This window comes from Anomaloglossus baeobatrachus, chromosome 2 (assembly GCF_048569485.1).
Source record: "Anomaloglossus baeobatrachus isolate aAnoBae1 chromosome 2, aAnoBae1.hap1, whole genome shotgun sequence".
Classification (NCBI taxonomy): domain Eukaryota; kingdom Metazoa; phylum Chordata; class Amphibia; order Anura; family Aromobatidae; genus Anomaloglossus; species Anomaloglossus baeobatrachus.
In genome coordinates this window covers 433154158-433168409 of record NC_134354.1, presented here as the reverse complement: position 1 = coordinate 433168409, position 14252 = coordinate 433154158, and the positions used below count along the sequence as shown (strand labels likewise).

At 45.0% G+C, this 14252-nt stretch overlaps 1 protein-coding gene across 4 annotated transcripts in view; it reads left to right on the top strand.

The window, feature by feature from the left end:
• BCAS3 (BCAS3 microtubule associated cell migration factor) overlaps positions 1-14252 on the top strand; it is a 1792248-nt gene that overhangs the window by 591734 nt on the left and 1186262 nt on the right. For all 4 annotated transcript variants that reach the window (XM_075336241.1, XM_075336239.1, XM_075336242.1 and 1 more), the window contains exon 16: positions 4395-4659. In XM_075336241.1, the coding sequence (XP_075192356.1) occupies positions 4395-4659 (265 nt within the window). The remainder of the gene's footprint in view (positions 1-4394; positions 4660-14252) is intronic.

The following is a 14252-nucleotide window of genomic DNA, read 5'->3' as shown; positions in this document are numbered from 1 at the left end:
GAAGACACTTTAGGAAAAGGACATCTGGCACCCCTTGTGATAAGCTGTTACCAGCGCCACATGGAAGTTCATGGATGCTACTGGAACGTATCATTTCTATAGTGACTTCGGCTACCGTAGATTTAACTGAGCAACTGTGTTCTGACATAAACTGAAAACTTCTGGCCACCGCTTTTAACATCTGAACAGCAGAGGTGCCAGGTATTGCAACCCTACTGACCAGATATTGATCGCCTATCCTAAGGGTAGGCCATGAACAAAAAAGTAGTGGCTAACCTCTTTGATACATAAACCTGGACTGTTTTGATGCTCTTATCTGGCTTCCCTGCCTCTGCTTGTTTCTATAAAATGTCAGTATGGGTGTCAAGTAAGAATTAATTTTGAAATGATTACTTCTATAGATCACTGTTAAATGCAAACAGTCCATCTGTCTCCTACTAACCTTACAACTATTGTTGAGAGATGGCACTTAAGAAGGTTGCCAAATGTTCTTTATATACTTCTTCAGTTGATCTTAAAAAAGAAAAGAAATCATTTTACTATGCATTGTGAACTGAATTTTTGGTATTTAGGAAGAACAATATCAAGAGACTTGCCATCCACAATTGTGAACAGACATATCCGGGATACAGGAAAGATCATTAGTGCCCACATGGCTAATCCGTTGGCGGGTGCCTACAAATATAAGCAATTATGTGTTAACAAAGCCTGGCAGATGCAGCTAGGGAGCAATTATCTCTATATATTTCAGTGTCTAGATAGAATAATCATTGTTTCACATAAACACTTATTGTAAGCTGTGACAGTTTGATTGTTGAATGTACTATGTTTACTTTTAGTAAGATTATTTTTTTATTATTACTTTTGAGAAATAATAACCAAGTGATTAGTGATTGTTTTGTTGAGTAAAAATTTTCATAAATGATAGTATTCCATCAGGGTTCTTTAGAAGTAGAAGTGCAGAGCAGTAACTGCAGTATCAGGACGATGATATTATTATTATTATTATTATTATTATTATTATTATTATTAATAATAATAATAATAATCTTTAATATAGAAACATATTCCTCAATGCTTTACTATTAGAAGAAACTAAAAACATGCCTAATTACAAATAATGAAACAACTAAGATTGAATCGTGCCTGTTATTTCAATACTAAAGCAAATCTACTAAAAATTACTATCTAAATCAGCTTTTTGGGATTAAAAAAAACTTTTAACATTGCACAAATTGCTACATTTTTAAATTTCCTAAAGCGGGCTTTACACGCTACGACATCGCTAATGCGGAGTCGTTGGGGTCACGGAATTCGTGACGCACATCCGGCCGCATTAGCGATGCCGTTGCGTGTGACATCGATTAGCGATTTTGCATCGTTGCAAAACAGTGCAAAATCGCTAATCGGCGACACGGGGGTCCATTCCCAATTATCGTTACTTCAGCAGTAACGAGGTTGTTCGTCGTTCCTGCGGCAGCACACATCGCTGCGTGTGACGCCGCAGGAGCGAGGAAGCTCTCCCTACCTGCCTCCCGGCCGCTATGCGGAAGGAAGGAGGTGGGCGGGATGTTACGTCCCGCTCATCTCCGCCCCTCCACTGCGATTGGGCGGCGGTTCAGTGACGTTTCAGTGACGTCGCTGTGATGCCGCATGGACCGCCCCCTTAGAAAGGAGGCGGTTCGCCCGTCACAGCGACGTCGCCGGACAGGTAAGTATGTGTGACGGGTCTGGGCGATGTTGTGCGGCACGGGCAGCGATATGCCCGTGTCGCGCAACAGATGGGGGCGGGTACCCACACTAGCGATATCGGGACCGATATCGCAGTGTGTAAAGTAACCTTAAGGCTAGAATCATATGACCATATTTTTTGTCCTTGTGCAATTTGACAATACATCGGATTGTACTCGGTCCATTTTTATTCTATGAAGCCATTCACGTCTGATCTTTTTCTTCAGACCGAATTATCTAAGGAAAAAAATCGCAGCATGCACGTTTTGCCTCCGTAAATTGGATCAAACTCAGCCATCCAAGTCTTTGGGTCTTTGAAAAAAATTGACCGCAGTAGAATGATATCCAAGTGCAGTCTGATTTTTACAGACTGAGAGAATGGAGAAGATGGAGTATTTTTTTTTCTATCTTCTCCACATCCTAAAAAATCAGATCACATTCTGATCAAACACTGATGAGTCTGATCAGTGTGTGATTAGCATAATCGGACCAATTTTTTCGAAAGCGAGAAAATGCGTTTGTGTGGCCCTAGCCTAACAGAAATTTCTCACCATTACCCTCACAAAGTCTGGATGCTGATCATAATATGTCTGGACGGACAAGTATACAAAGGTTCATTAGGGCAGTATTCCCCAACACTAGTCCTCAAGGCTCACCAACATATCATGTTTTCAGGATTTCCCTAGTGTTGCACAATGATAATTCCATCATCTGTGGCATACCAAGGAAATCATGAAAACCTGGTCTGTTGGTGAGCCTTTAGGACTGGCATTAAGGAATACTGCTGTAGGGTAATTAAAAAGTGGCAGCAAGTAGCACACAATTCAAAAAGTATATTTAAAGTTTGTTAGCATTTTCAGCAGTTTTGAAAGATTTTATTCTCCCTATAAGGGTATGTGAACACATTTCTGTTTATGCCATAGTTTTGAACAATGAGAAAGCAGCATTTTAGTGTCCCAGCAAAGTCTCCACGTTGCTTATTTTTTCTTTGCAGATTTGAAGCAGTTTAAAATCTACCGCCTTTCAAATCTTTCAGTGTTTTTGCCTTTTTTTCACTCATTCTAATGAATCGGGAAAAAGAAAACCTAAAAGCGGGAAAAATATTTGTGTTATATTCAGCATTTTCCTGTGAAGAGATGCATTTTTCATGCAGAAATATCTTCAACAAATATTTAACGTGTATACAGACCCTTGATCTGCACTATTCAAAATATTAAAGGAGTTGTCCACCACTAGGACAACTCTTTCTAATTCAACATGTTTGCCCAAGGTAAAATAATAAAGGCTATACTCATCCCCCGTACCAGTGGCCTTCCAGCGGTATCTGGGATCGTGCTTCTAAGGTTCACATGGGGTTGTGACGTCACGCGAGATCTGCGTCCTTTGGACCAAACAAGTTAATCAACAGGAAGTGAATACAGCCACAATGCTCACTTTCTGTTGATTGTTTGTTTGATCCGAAGGCAGGGAGAAGGAAGCCGACCATGAGTGGATGTGGATTTCATGTGACGTCACAACTCCACATGAGTCCTCTCGCTGAAACTACGCCAGTATGGGAGGTGAATATTGTGTTAATTATTTTATTTAGGGGAAAACTTGTTGAATCAGAAGTGGTTGTCCTAGTAGTGGACCAGCCCTTTAAAGCAGCTTTTTAAGGCTGGTTTCAGATCAGCGTTCTTTGACGAATGTTAAAAAAACGCAAAGCGCATATGACTGGATCCTGTTTATTTAGTGTTGAATGTATGCAAACACAAGTGTTATTTGACAGGATCCTTTCACTTGCAGTTTATGGGCACATTGGAGTCATGTGATCGAGAGTGAGTGGAATTGGATCTGACAGCCTGGAAATTTGATCGAGAGAGAGAGAGAGAGGTTGCTTTCTGGGCATGCTCAGTAGAGCAAACTGGATCCTTTCTTTCAGCATACCGCTGTTCACATGCGGTTGCGTGCCATTCAGTCAGGGTCCAGTGAGATGCAATATTTGGACGCAGCTCAAAAACACTACAAGTAGCGTTTTTGAAAGAAGGTAAAAAACTGAAAATCAACGGATCCTGTATATGACACATGCAAACACATCTTACCGCAAATCCATTGAAAATGCATTGAAATGACAACGCATTTGTCAAGGATCCGGTCACATGCGTTTGCCGTTTTTTTGACATCTGTCAAAAAAACGCTGATGTGAAAGCAGCCTTGCTCCAAGTTTTTGTCCTGAGGTGCTGAAGCGTGATACTCAGATATGTGATGCAAAAGTGGTGGTCACTTTACCTGTTGAAATAGGTCTATTATAATATTGTGATGTTCATGAGAAGCATTCCATCTATGTGATCTCTATGATGTTTTTGTTTCACAATAAAAATAAATTGATGTTTTTGTGGTTACATTGTTGAAATGTAATTTTCATTATAATGATTAGAAATGATCTTACATCTATATTGAATACCACTAGGAGAATGAATTTATAAACTAGCTGGTCATCTAATATGTTTATAATATATTTTAATTTCTCTCCATGACTCCTAATTTACATTTTGTTAGTAACATTTTTGGGATAAGTCACAACACCCATAATCATATATGTAAAACTTCAGTATAAGATGTTTAGGCAGTTATTCACAGAAGAGTATTTGTAATCATTAATTGTTACTTGTGGTTTGATTTAGGTGCAGGACATTTGCTTCAGCCATGACTGCAGATGGGTGGTGGTCAGCACTCTTCGTGGCACTTCCCACGTATTCCCAATAAACCCGTATGGTGGTCAGCCATGTGTCCGGACACACATGTCTCCCCGCGTGGTAAACCGCATGAGTCGCTTTCAGAAAAGTGCAGGACTGGAAGAGATTGAGCAGGAGCTTACTTCAAAGCAAGGGGGCAGATGTAGTCCTGTGCCAGGTTTGTCCAGCAGTCCATCTGGTTCTCCATTACATGGTGAGTATATAGTATCAATGTGGCTACAGTTCTACATGTGTGGGCATTCACTTGGTCTTTGGAGACCGCTTACTATAGTTTGTAGTGTCTATTTAAGCTAGACCACTTTCAGATGCAGCTGGAAATCCTCTTTTTCACACCAGTCAGCAGGAAAAAAATCTATTTTTGTTTTTACTCAAACAGAAATCAGTTTGAAGTAGTTACAGCAATCGTAAAGTTAGAAAAGCTTGGTAAAAATAATAACGCCTTGAAATATGTTAAACATGTAGAAAGAGATGCCAAATTCCGAGTATGTGGATGTGTTGTGTAAGTACACGAAATATGAAGTTATCATTTATAAATTGACACATTTTAGCATTCCTTTGGCATATGGCATAGTGGGCTTTCAACCTCTGAGAACCCAAACCCACTTTTACGGAGATTGAGGAGGTCACAGATCAATGGAGGAATATTTTATTACGTAGTGTTAATTGAAATAACTTTTAGCATCTAAAACTGCATGGTAAGTGCATTCTTTTAAGGCCTCTTTACACGCAATGACATCGCTAACGAGCTTTCGTTGGGGTCACGGAACTCGTGACGCACATCCGGCCTCGTTAGCGACGTCGTTGCGTGTGACACGTACGAGCGACCGCCAACGATCAAAAATACTCACCTAATCGTTGATCGTTGACACGTCGTTCAAATCCCAAATGTCATTGCTCCTTTTAGACGAAGGTTGTTCGTCATTCCTGAGGCAGCACACATCGCTACGTGTGACAGCCCAGGAAAGACGAACAGCACTGTTCCTGCGTCCTCCAGCAACAAGGTGGGCGTGTCTTTCATGCGACTGCTCTTCGCCCCTCAGCTTTTATTGGACACCTGCCGTGTGACGTCGCTGTGACGCTGCACGAACCGCCCCCTTAGAAAAGAGGCTGTTCGCCGGCCCAGCGCGGTCGGGAAGGTAAGTCCGTGTGACGGGTACTAGCGATATTGTGCGCCACGGGCAGCGATTTACCCATGACGCACAAACCACAGGGGCAGGTGCGATCGCTGCATGTAAAGTGGCCTTTATTTATGTCCCTAGCCACTGGTGGGCACAGACAGAAAAGGGCACCTGTGCAAAAACAATATATGGCCCTTTGCAGCCTAAGGCTATGTGCGCACGTTTAGTACTGTCACTGCAGAAACTTCTGCAGCGATTTGAACAGCACACGTGCGCTTCAAATCGCTGCAGAAACAGTCCGTAATGAAAAAAAAAAAGCCGATTCCATGCGCTCTGCCTGCAGCCCCTGCCATAGACAGAGCTGGAGCTGCATGCAGAGCGCATGAAAGAAGTGACATGTCACTTCTTAGAACGCGCGCTTCGGGCAGCAGCCGAAGCGCTGCGCTCTAATACGCCACGTGCGCACGTCTCCTGCATAATCTCCATAGATTATGCAGGGGACGCAGGACGCATGCAGTTACGCTGCGGTGCAGATCGCAGCGTAACTGCATGTAATTACGAAAAAAAGGAAAAAAAGGGAACCAGCACGATCTGAAATTGGCATGTATCATATAAAAAGTGAAAATTCACAAATTTATTCCAACTGTACTATAGTAAAAAAAAATGAGATTTTTAGCAAATAATTGATCAATTTTTTGAGCCACCCCTGCCAACGTCACGGCAAATCTCAATAGGGGGGTCCTACTCTACATTCTGTATTTCATGTGCCATGCGGCCTCCTAGATAAAGTTAAAAGCAGAACCATAATGGAGCACACATACCTGCAACCTGTATATAACCGCTTCTATGTTGCAAAAAAGGCACTTGTGGATAGAGACCAGCCCAGGTCCCAGCATGTGGAGCAAGTTCTACACATACCAGGACTATATCAGAACTGATCCTCCCATTGCCAAACAGCAACCATTGATAAAGGCGGACAAGATCCAAGAATGGTGCTTAATTAGCATTGCCTGTGGAAAGGGGTGAGGTAGCTGAATCTGAACAGCTACCAACAGGAGGAATACATTGCAAACCAAAATCAGGCGTGCATGGTATGGTGTTGGTCAGTCACCAGAATTGTAGCATAACTACGGTCAAAACAAAGAAAAAAAGGGAACCAGCACGATCTGAAATTGGCATGCATCATATAAAAAGTGAAAATTCACAAATTTATTCCAACTGTACTATAGTAAAAAAAAATGAGATTTTTAGCAAATAATTGATCAATTTTTTGAGCCACCCCTGCCAACGTCACGGCAAATCTCAATAGGGGGTCCTACTCTACATTCTGTATTTCATGTGCCATGCGGCCTCCTAGATAAAGTTAAAAGCAGAACCATAATGGAGCACACATACCTGCAACCTGTATATAGCCGCTTCTATGTTGCAAAAAAAGGCACTTGTGGATAGAGACCAGCCCAGGTCCCAGCATGTGGAGCAAGCTCTACACATACCAGGACTATATCAGAACTGACCCTCCCAGTGCCAAACAGCAACCATTGATAAAGGCGGACAAGATCCAAGAATGGTGCTTAATTAGCATTGCCTGTGGAAAGGGGTGAGGTAGCTGAATCTGAACAGCTACCAACTGGAGGAATACATTGCAAACCAAAATCAGGCGTGCATGGTATGGTGTTGGTCAGTCACCAGAATTGTAGCATAACTACGGTCAAAACAAGGAAAAAAAGGGAACCAGCACGATCTGAAATTGGCATGCATCATATAAAAAGTGAAAATTCACAAATTTATTCCAACTGTACTATAGTAAAAAAAAAAAAAACACAAACCACAGGGGCAGGTGCGATCGCTGCATGTAAAGTGGCCTTTATTTATGTCCCTAGCCACTGGTGGGCACAGACAGAAAAGGGCACCTGTGCAAAAACAATATATGGCCCTTTGCAGCCTAAGGCTATGTGCGCACGTTGCGTACTGTCACTGCAGAAACTTCTGCAGCGATTTGAACAGCACACGTGCGCTTCAAATCGCTGCAGAAACAGTCCGTAATGAAAAAAAAAAAGCCGATTCCATGCGCTCTGCGTGCAGCCCCTGCCATAGACAGAGCTGGAGCTGCATGCAGAGCACATGAAAGAAGTGACATGTCACTTCTTAGAACGCGCGCTTCGGGCAGCAGCCGAAGCGCTGCGCTCTAATACGCCACGTGCACACGTCTCCTGCATAATCTCCATAGATTATGCAGGGGACGCAGGACGCATGCAGTTACGCTGCGGTGCAGATCGCAGCGTAACTGCATGTAAGTACGCAATGTGCGCACATAGCCTAAGAGCTCATCAAGGTGCACAATTCTACCTATTTTAGAGGTAAACATGCCCCCCCACCCCCCAACCTCTTGGGCCCCTGTGATTGGTCACACACCTATAATTTTGTTACATAACTGACATTAAAGAAAAAAAACAGCGTTTTTATGGAATAAAACAATTCATTACGAATGGCTGTTTTATACTGATGGTGCTGGATGTAGGTATTTGGAAACCAATGCTGGAAATGTATGGCAGAGTGATGACATCACAGGAAGGCTGTGACTGTCAGCCTATCATAGCAATGGCTGAGAGTTGAGATAATGCTGATCTTGACGGTTTGAGACCTTTGATGTTACAGTCAATTGTGAGAACAGTACAAAGTGATTTAAACAAAGTAGGAAAGACCCCTATGACAGGATTGTGGAGGCTGAAGGTCGTATCTGTCAGCCCAACCAGTGGACTAATAAAGGACTCCAGCACTGTATGTCTCATGATATGTGCACATGATGTCCCTTTTAGGCAGATTCACTGTGAAACCTGCCTGAAAAAGCACCCTGATAACTCAAAAGAATGAATGTCTTCTTTTCTATGTAAAAACAACTTGCTGTACATAAGTTCAGTCTTTTGAGTGTCTTTTAACTGCTTCATGTTTGCTAAGCTGCCAAGCAGATAAAATAAGTGATCTGACCATTCTTCAGGCATCTTCTGCTTTGAAAACGCTATATATTTTACAGTAAAGACAATGGGATGGCTCAAAAAAATCCTGAAGGCCATTATTGATCAAAAAGTGCTTAGGAAATTACTGAAATGCAAGAAAAAATACTTAGGGAAATAAAATTCAGTGTTCTTGATAACTCAACGGGTTCACCCACCTGACAAAGACATCGTATGCACATCCCATTACCTGTTCTAATAAATGTTCGTCAGACATTCACTGAGAGGCAAAAATGCTGTGAAATACATAATCTTGTACTGCAATAAATATTAAATGTTAATGTCACAAGCAAAAGTAACATAGTGGAACAAAAAAGGTGAATATAGTTAGTTAGCTAGTTAGATAGCCTTTGTAGACGTGCTAATATGCTAAGAGGGTGAATGAGCGCAGGAACGAATGACCTTGTGACTAGTCCCTGCACACATTAGCATATCATAGAGGATCTTTAGAAATACATTTTCTAACGATGCCTTTATCTATGCTACTAGATACAGGGACGGTCAGGCAGGGATTAGCAATATGCACTCAGGACTGCTCGTGGTGCTGGGTGCATATTGCACCTGACAGGTTCCCTTTACTTTCCTAGGGGGAGCATTGTTTGGCCAATATGTCTCCCTCTGCCAACTTGGCAGTACGCACTAGAACAGTCATGGCGAACCTTTCACAGTCGAGTGCCCAAACTGTAGCCCTAAACCAATTTTTTCCGAAGTGCCAACCAATCCTATTATGTAAATAATTGATTGTAACCTTACCTTTGCAGTCTTCTCTTCTCTTCAGCAGGGGGCATCACGCTCATGCCTGCTTACCACACACTGAACCTGAGCCCCTGCCCTTTTCCAGACACAGCAGTTGGATTGATCTTTCTGGAAAAAATTGCAGCATATTAGACAGAGATTTTAGCATGGAATGCAATCAGATTTCACCCTGTAATCCACATCTACATTTCAAAGTCTGAACATCTTGAAATCCCATAAAGATGTACGAGTTGCTCCCCTCCCCCTTCATTGTGTAGTTCTGTCCCCCTTCCTGGCCACTTCCTGGTAAACATCTCCCCCATCCTGATATATATTTCCTACATTCTGGTCTATTTGTCCCCATCATGGCCCCATCCTGGTAAATGTACCCCATCCCAGCATATTCCCCATCCTGGTAAATGTACCCCATTCCTGGTAAATATCCTCCATTCTGGTAAATGTACCCCATCCTGGTAAATGTACCCCATCATTGTAAATGTATCCCATCCTGGCATGTTCCACCATGCTGTTAAATGACCCCATCCTGGTAAATGTTCCCTTTCCTGGTAAACGTACCCCATCCTGGTAATTGTACCCGATCTTGATAAATGTCACCCTTCCTGCTAAATGTTCCCCATCCTGGCATTTTTCCTCATCCTGGCATGTTCATGTACCCCCATCCTGGCATGTTTCCCCCCACCCTTTCATGTTTCCCCCCATCCTGGTAAATGTATCCCTCCATCCTGGTAAATGTATCCCCCATCCTGGTAAATGTATCCCCCATCCTGATAAATGTACCCCATCCTGTTAAATGTGCCCCATTCTGGCATGTTTCCCCCCATCCTTGCAGCCATGTTTCCCTCCATCCTTGCAGTCATGTTTCCCCCATCCTTGCAGTCATGTTTCCCCCCATCCTTGCAGTCATGTTTCCCCCCATCCTTGCATGTTTCCCCCATCTTTGCAGCCATGTTTCGCCCATCCTTGCAGCCATGTTTCCCCCATCTTTGAAAGGTTCTCTCCATCTTTGCACATTTCCCCCATCTTTGCATGTTTTCCCATCTTTGCAGCCATGTTTCCCCCATCTTTGAAAGGTTCTCTCCATCTTTGCACATTTCCCCCATCTTTGCACATTTCTCTCCATCTTTGTATGTTTCCCCCATCCTTGCAGCCATGTTTGCCCTGTGCTCTGTATGCCCCATGCTCTGTTTGCCCCGTGCTCTGTATGCTCCGTGCTCTGCATGTTTGCCCCATGCTTTCCATGTTTACCCCGTGCTCTCTGTTTGCACCGTGCTCTGTATGCCCTGCACCGTGCTCTGTCTGTTTGCTCCGTTCTCTGTCTGTTTGCCCCGTGCTCTGTCTGTTTGCCTCGTGCTCTGTCTGTTTGCCCCGCGTTCTGTCTGTTTGCCCCGTGCTCTGTTTGCCCCGTGCTCTGTTTGCCCCGTGCTCTGTTTGCCCCGTGCTCTGTTTTCCCCGTGCTCTGTTTGTTTGCCCCGTGCTCTGTTTGTTTGTCCCGTGCTCTGTTTGCCCCGTGCTCTGTTTTCCCCGTGCTCTGTTTGTTTGCCCCGTGCTCTGTTTGTTTGTCCCGTGCTCTGTTTGCCCCATGCTCTGTTTGCCCCGTGCTCTGTATGCCCCGTGCTCTGTTTGTTTGCCCCGTGCTCTGTTTGCCCCGTGCTCTGGTTGCCCCGTGCTCTGGTTGCCCCGTGCTCTGTTTGCCCCGTGCTCTGTTTGTTTGCCCCGTGCTCTGTTTGCCTCATGCTCTGTTTGCCCCGTTTGCCCCATGCTCTGTTTGTTTGCTCTGTGCTCTGTTTGCCCCGGGCTCTGTTTGCCCCGGGCTCTGTTTGCCCCGGGCTCTGTTTGCCCCGTGCTGTTTGCCCCGTGCCTTGCTCTGTGAGCCCCGTGCTCTGTTTGCCCCGTGCTCTGTTTGCCCCGTGCTCTGTTTTCCCCGTGCTCTGGCACAGCGGCACACAGCTTAAAAATAAAAAAAAAACAAACTCACCTTCCAGCACTCGCTCCTCCGCTGCACGCCGTTGGGTCCTCAGTCAGTTCAGTTCCCGCGCGGCCACAGGATGCCGGCGCCGTTTTCTGACGCTCCTCCGTTTCCTAGGCAACAGGAGAGGAGGAGTGTCAGAGGGAGGAGAAATGTCACCTCTGCTCAACACAACTTTGAACTGCCAGCGCGATCACACCGACAGTGCAAAGTGGCTCAGTGTGGCGACAGCGTGCGTGCCAGCAAAAAGGGCTCTGCGTGCCCAGTGTGGCACACGTGCCATAGGTTTGCCATCACTGCACTAGAAGAAACTTTACCTGTCAGACCACATAGTATGAATGCAACACATATCTGCCTTGCATGCTGTCATAATACAAAGCTATATAACCACACTGGTATTCTAGCTGTTATTTTGCCAGGACTATAGTAAAGACTGTCTAGTACTATCAAATTGGGAATGTTTGGAAATTTAAGACAGAAGAGGGTTTTGTTAAAAGACTGAATTAAATTTGAAACCAATCTGCATTTTTTTATACATGTCTTTCAGTACAAAGGGGTATTAAATCATATGCCATAGTAGGCAGAAAACTAGCTTAAAGGGATCCTGTTAGCTGATACATGCTGCCCAATCTACGGGCAGCATGTATCAGCCACTGGCTGTGTGATTTCAGCCAGGTATGTTATACCCTGAAACACAACGGCGTTTCAGAGGAAGACATTGTTTAATAGCTGCTGGGTTACCGAGCTGCACAAAATACTAGTTGGACAGGAAGGTCACTGGTGGCTTCTCCCTACCAGCGGTCCTGGTGTGACAGGTCTCTCCTTACATGTTTATAAGGAGAGACTTGTCAGTCACTCGCACCGGATGGGGAAATGCCACATTGGAGACTAATCAGGCAGGTGGGTCCCCAGCTGCTTCTGACCACTCACTCCTAATGACTGACCGGTCTCTCCCTATGCACCCATGCTGAAAGAGAGCTGTCACTCAAGGGGAGTGGACAGGGAGAAGCACCTGAAGACCCGCCTGTTCAACTACTCCTCTGTGTGGTTCGGTTGTCGGTAACTATTAAACGAAGTGTAATTCTGAGGTACCTGTGTGGCATGCACAGACCCCAGGAGCAGGAGGCAGAAGAGACCCACATGGAGGACTGCAGGAAGGCGAGGCAGGGCTCAGTCCAGCCACGGGGGTCAGAGAGTTAACATTCCTGCTGGAGAGAGGCAGAGCAGTGCAGTGATGGTGTAACACCCTGGGGTTGAGGGTGTTTTCACCCGATACGTCGCTGGGCCAGGGGTGCAGATGCTCTGCATTGTCATTGGCTGGCCTGACCCGGTTTTGTGACCCCGAGACGTACAGGAAGGGAAGGATGACGAAGGACGGGAGGCAGGATGGAGGATGGGGGTGGTAGTGACGGTTTAGGAAAGTCTTTTATGATCATGACTCCACCTGTGGTACGTGGTCAGGGATGGGCCGCCGCTGCGAGTGCTGCTCTCTGGGGCTGATGGTAATCGTCGCAGCTGGGATGGTGTCGCTCACCACAGGCAGAGCGGGATTACCCCGTGGAGGATGATAGAGGAGAGATGGGGGGGTGGTAGTCCCCGTTGGCACCGCAGCGCTGGGCGGTCGAGTCGGCAATTAAGAGGCAGGGGCTGCGGTTCCAGGTCTTTTACTCACAAGTAGTTCAGGCGCTGCCCCAGAGTACCGATCTCTGCCACGATGAGCTCCAGCCAATCCCGGATAGTCGGCGGTCACCACTGGTGCCCGTGAAAGTCTTTCTAATGAAGTGTCCCTCATTGGCTATCCGGAACCCGGGCTGAGCCTCCAGCTCCAAGCCACGGGCCCAAGTAGAGACAGGAACGCTTAACTCCCTTTGTCTGTATTGGATGTTATCCCAAGCTGTGCCTGGGAAGGTCTGCACTAGTGTGATGGTTGCGCCTACTTCTTCCCCATATGGTGCCCGCTGCCAGTGGTTGTCCTAGCGACTGGGAAAGTCCCATGCTTCGTGATGGCTAACTATCCTGTCTGCCCTAGTCCAACCCCCTGTGGGAAGGCCCTTTGCTGTTGTATGTGTGTGTTTTGTGAAGGCACCAGCAGGTTAACTCCCTCCTAACCCGGGATAGATATTACCCCTGAAAAGTAGTGTAGTACCCTTTGGCGCCTGAAGCCCAGGGGCGCCACAATGGCGGCGCTACATCCCGGAGTTGGGTGACATTTATCACCCAGTTTTGAAAGGCATTGTTCACAATGAAGCAGTCATCACTGTGGGATGTGGTCAAAGAACGCTCACGTCTAGGCCTTTCTGTGACTCTTCCAGTTTCTCTGTATCTCTGTAGCAACCTGCTGATGATATTCTGTGACACTCTAAGTTCAGTAGCTACTTTCATCTGTGAACATTCTGTTTAAGGCCTCGCAATGGCGAGGTACTGTTAATCAATTGTTAGGTGTTGTCTTGGTCTTAGGATGTCAAAATGCAACCAGCATGATGACGACTGTTCACATACCAATTCTAATTGAAGCCTGAAATGTATTAGCTATTTCATGCATCAAACGCCTATTGGAATTTTGCCATTAAGCTCCTTGTTTTAGAAAACAGCAAGTTTGGCAAAAAATACTGAAACATTGAACAGTTGGACATGTACAATCAATAGTTTAGAGAAGGTCACATGACGTTCACCTGAAAAGGATAGGGTGCATTTTTGGATCATCCTGAACTTTCACTTGTAAGCCAAATATCCCTAACTTTTTGTGAGTAATGTATGTGCTTGAAACCATACAGCCAACATTTACCACCTATTTTATGAGTTTAAGGGCTCGCTCACATTAACGTCTAAATTGGACGAGTGCAATGCGAGAAAATCTGCACTCAGATCAATGTTAATCAATCATCTGTGAGTGTTTTCTCATGCCGATTCCACATGAGAAAAAAATGGCAGCATG